General features: G+C 56.4%; 2 protein-coding genes across 2 annotated transcripts; both read left to right on the top strand.

Moving 5' to 3' along the window:
• Positions 1-142: 142 nt before the first annotated feature.
• ETH_00039810 (uncharacterized protein) lies at positions 143-1,259 on the top strand (the record flags this gene model as incomplete). Its single annotated transcript, XM_013380076.1, has 4 exons — positions 143-259; positions 542-614; positions 816-919; positions 1,161-1,259. Coding segments are annotated over 4 exons (393 nt in total), but the record flags the coding sequence as incomplete, so codon positions are not given.
• A 1,078-nt stretch (positions 1,260-2,337) lies between these two features.
• On the top strand, positions 2,338-2,571 carry ETH_00039805 (uncharacterized protein; the record flags this gene model as incomplete). Its single annotated transcript, XM_013380075.1, has 1 exon — positions 2,338-2,571. The coding sequence occupies one exon, from the start codon at positions 2,338-2,340 to the stop codon at positions 2,569-2,571; it is 234 nt and encodes a 77-aa protein (XP_013235529.1).
• Positions 2,572-2,723: the final 152 nt, after the last annotated feature.

Genomic DNA, 2,723 nt, shown 5'->3' with positions numbered 1-2,723 from the left:
CGGCGCGCGCGCGCGGCCGGCCGGGGCGGTGGCAGCGAGGGTTTAGGGTTTAGGGTTTAGGGCTTTCAGGGCGAGGGCGCGGGCGCGGGCGCCGGGGCCTAGGGTTTAGGGTTTAGGGTTTAGGGTTTAGGGTTTTGTGCAGGATATATTTAGCGTTCAAGAAAGAGTTGTCCTCAGCGGCTGCTGGAAAGGAGGGGATCTTCACATTGCTGCTGTTGCTGCTTGCAATGTGGGAGATATTCGCCTCGATAGAGAACCTGTAAACCCTAAACCCTAAACCCTAAACCCTAAACCCTAACCCTAACCCTATCCCTAGCGCCTTCATATTGCTGCTGTTGTTGCTTGCACTGTGGGATATCTTCTCGATAGAGAGCCTGTAAACCCTAAACCCTAGCAAAGTGTTTAACCCTAACCCTAGCAAAAATGCAAACCCTCAGCGCTGAACCCTTCTCAAGTCCTCACTCGCCGTCACTGGCTTCTGCGGAGCCAGTGCGATCTAGGGTTTAGGGTTTAGGGTTTAGGGTTTAGGGTTTCTTTTTAGGACTTGAGGACGAACCAGGACCGCGTGGTGCTGAGGCACTTGGGAGGAGACGTGGACATCCGAACATACAGAGGCAAACCCTAAACCCTAAACCCTAAACCCTTGCAGGTGGCCACTCCGTAGCCCCAAACCCTAAACCCTAAACGCTTGCAGCCAGAGCGCTCGTCAGAGTGCAATCCAGAGCTGAAGGCCTTCCAGCGGCGGCCGGGCCCCAGCCCCAAATCCCACCCCCCAAACCCTAAACCCTAAACCCTAAACCCTAATTTGTTTGCAGACAAACCCTTGCACTTCGACGTGGGGTCCCACGTAGGAGAGTTTCGCCTCGGCAGCACAATTGTCTTGGTGTTTGAGGCGCCAAAGGACTTTGAGTTCTCCGTTGTAAACCCTAAACCCTAAACCCTAAACCCGAAACCCTAACTTCACGCCCCAGCGCTAAACCCTAAGCCCTCGCTGTCCCTCATCCCCGCGCTCTAAACCCTAATTCCCAACCCAGTCGCTCATCGCTAAACCCTAATTGCGAACCCTAGCCCTAAGCCCTAAACCCTCGCAGCCCTAGCTCTTACTTACCCTTCAGCCAGGGTTTAGGGTTTAGGGTTTAGGGTTTAGGGTTTGGCTGCAGAAAGCTGGAGACCGAATCAAGGCGGGCTACAGACTGGGGGGTGTGGGGCCCCCCTTAGTAGCTGCTGACGAGAAGAGCCGCAAGTTCATTCATTACTAGCTAGCTAGCTAGCTAGCTAGCTGGCTAGCTAGCTGGCTGTCTCCTAGCTAGCTAGCTGGCTAACTAGCTGTCAAGCTAGTGACTTTTGTAGCTAGCCAGCTAGCCAGCTAGCGGAGCTAGCCAGCCACTTCTTCTGCTAGCTAGCTAGCTAGCCGGCGAGTTTCATCTCTCGCTAGCTAGCTAGCTAGCTAGCTGGCCAGCCACTCCTCTCCCTAGCTAGCTAACTAGCTAGCTAGCTAGCTAGCTAGCTAGCTAGCTGGGAGATGAGGGCCATCTGCCGCCACTGCCTCTTCGTTTGTTTCGTGAAAAACAATTTGCTGCCCCAGTCTGCTCGTCACCAGTCAGCTGGCTAGCTAGCTAGCTGGCTAGCTAGCTGGCTACTGGGCTGGCTAGCTAGCTAGCTAGCTAGCTAGCCAGCTGAATGTTTCGTTTGGCGGTGGGCCCCGCCGGAACTTGCTGCAGCTGTAGCCGCAGGCCTAGTGACCCCAGTGAGGGGTCCCAGCTGGCTAGCCAGCTAGCTAGCTAGCTAGCTGGCTAGCTAGCTGGCTAGCTAGCTAGCTAGCTGCTTGCTTCGGCTAGCTGCGTTGTCAGTGATCGAACATTGTGCCTGCTCTTTTTAAGTAGATTTATAGCTAGCTGCCTGGCTCCGCAGCTAGCTAGCTGCCTCTGGCCTAGCTAGCCACCAAAGCACTGCGAGGTTTGCTGCTGCTGCTGCTGCTGCCGCTGCAGTTTAGGCTGCGAACCAGCAAGGAGAGATTTTGCTGCTGCTGTTTGCTGCAGCAGCTGCTGCTGCCACTCTTGTTGTAGTACCTGCAGTCACTGCAATTGCAGCTGCTGGACTCACTGCTGCAGCTGCTGTTGCTGCGGCCGCAGCTGCAACAGCAGCAGCAACAGCAGCTGCAATAGCAGCAGCGACAGCAGCTGCTGCAGGAGGGGCCAGGCTACGGGATTTACGGGGGCATGTCACTGTCTTGCGAGGCTGCTTCTGCTGCTGCTGCAGCAGGCTGCTGCCCTTTAGCAGCAGCAGCAGCAGCAGCCCCTGCTGCTGCTGCGAAGTAGCGGCGCGAAGCAGCAAAGAATGCATTCGGGTGGTTCCCCACGTCGTCACCTGCAGCAGCACGAGCAGCAGCAGCAGCAACAGTTGCACGAGCAGCAGCAGCAGCAGCTGTTAAACAGCAGCGGGACAAGCAACAGGAGCACAGCAAAAGCAACCACCGCAGCACCAGGAGGAGTAATGGCAGCAGCAGCAGCAGCAGCAGCAGCAGAAGCAGCAGCAGCAGCAGAAGCAGCAGCAGCAGCAGCAGGTACCTGAGCTTCCAGTGTGTGTCTGTGTGTAGTACTCTTTGCATGCTAGTTGGTAGTCGCCGCTTTCTGCCAGCTGCAGCACAGGGCGCATTTGCTTGTCTGCAGCAGCAGCAGCAGCAGCAGCAGCAGCAGCAGCAGCAGCAGCAGCAGCAGCAGCAG

The sequence above is a fragment of the Eimeria tenella genome, genomic scaffold (genome assembly GCF_000499545.2).
Source record: "Eimeria tenella Houghton genomic scaffold, Eth_scaff4407, whole genome shotgun sequence".
Classification (NCBI taxonomy): domain Eukaryota; phylum Apicomplexa; class Conoidasida; order Eucoccidiorida; family Eimeriidae; genus Eimeria; species Eimeria tenella.
Note: the sequence above shows the minus strand (reverse complement) of the source record. Positions and strands in the feature narration are given on the sequence as shown.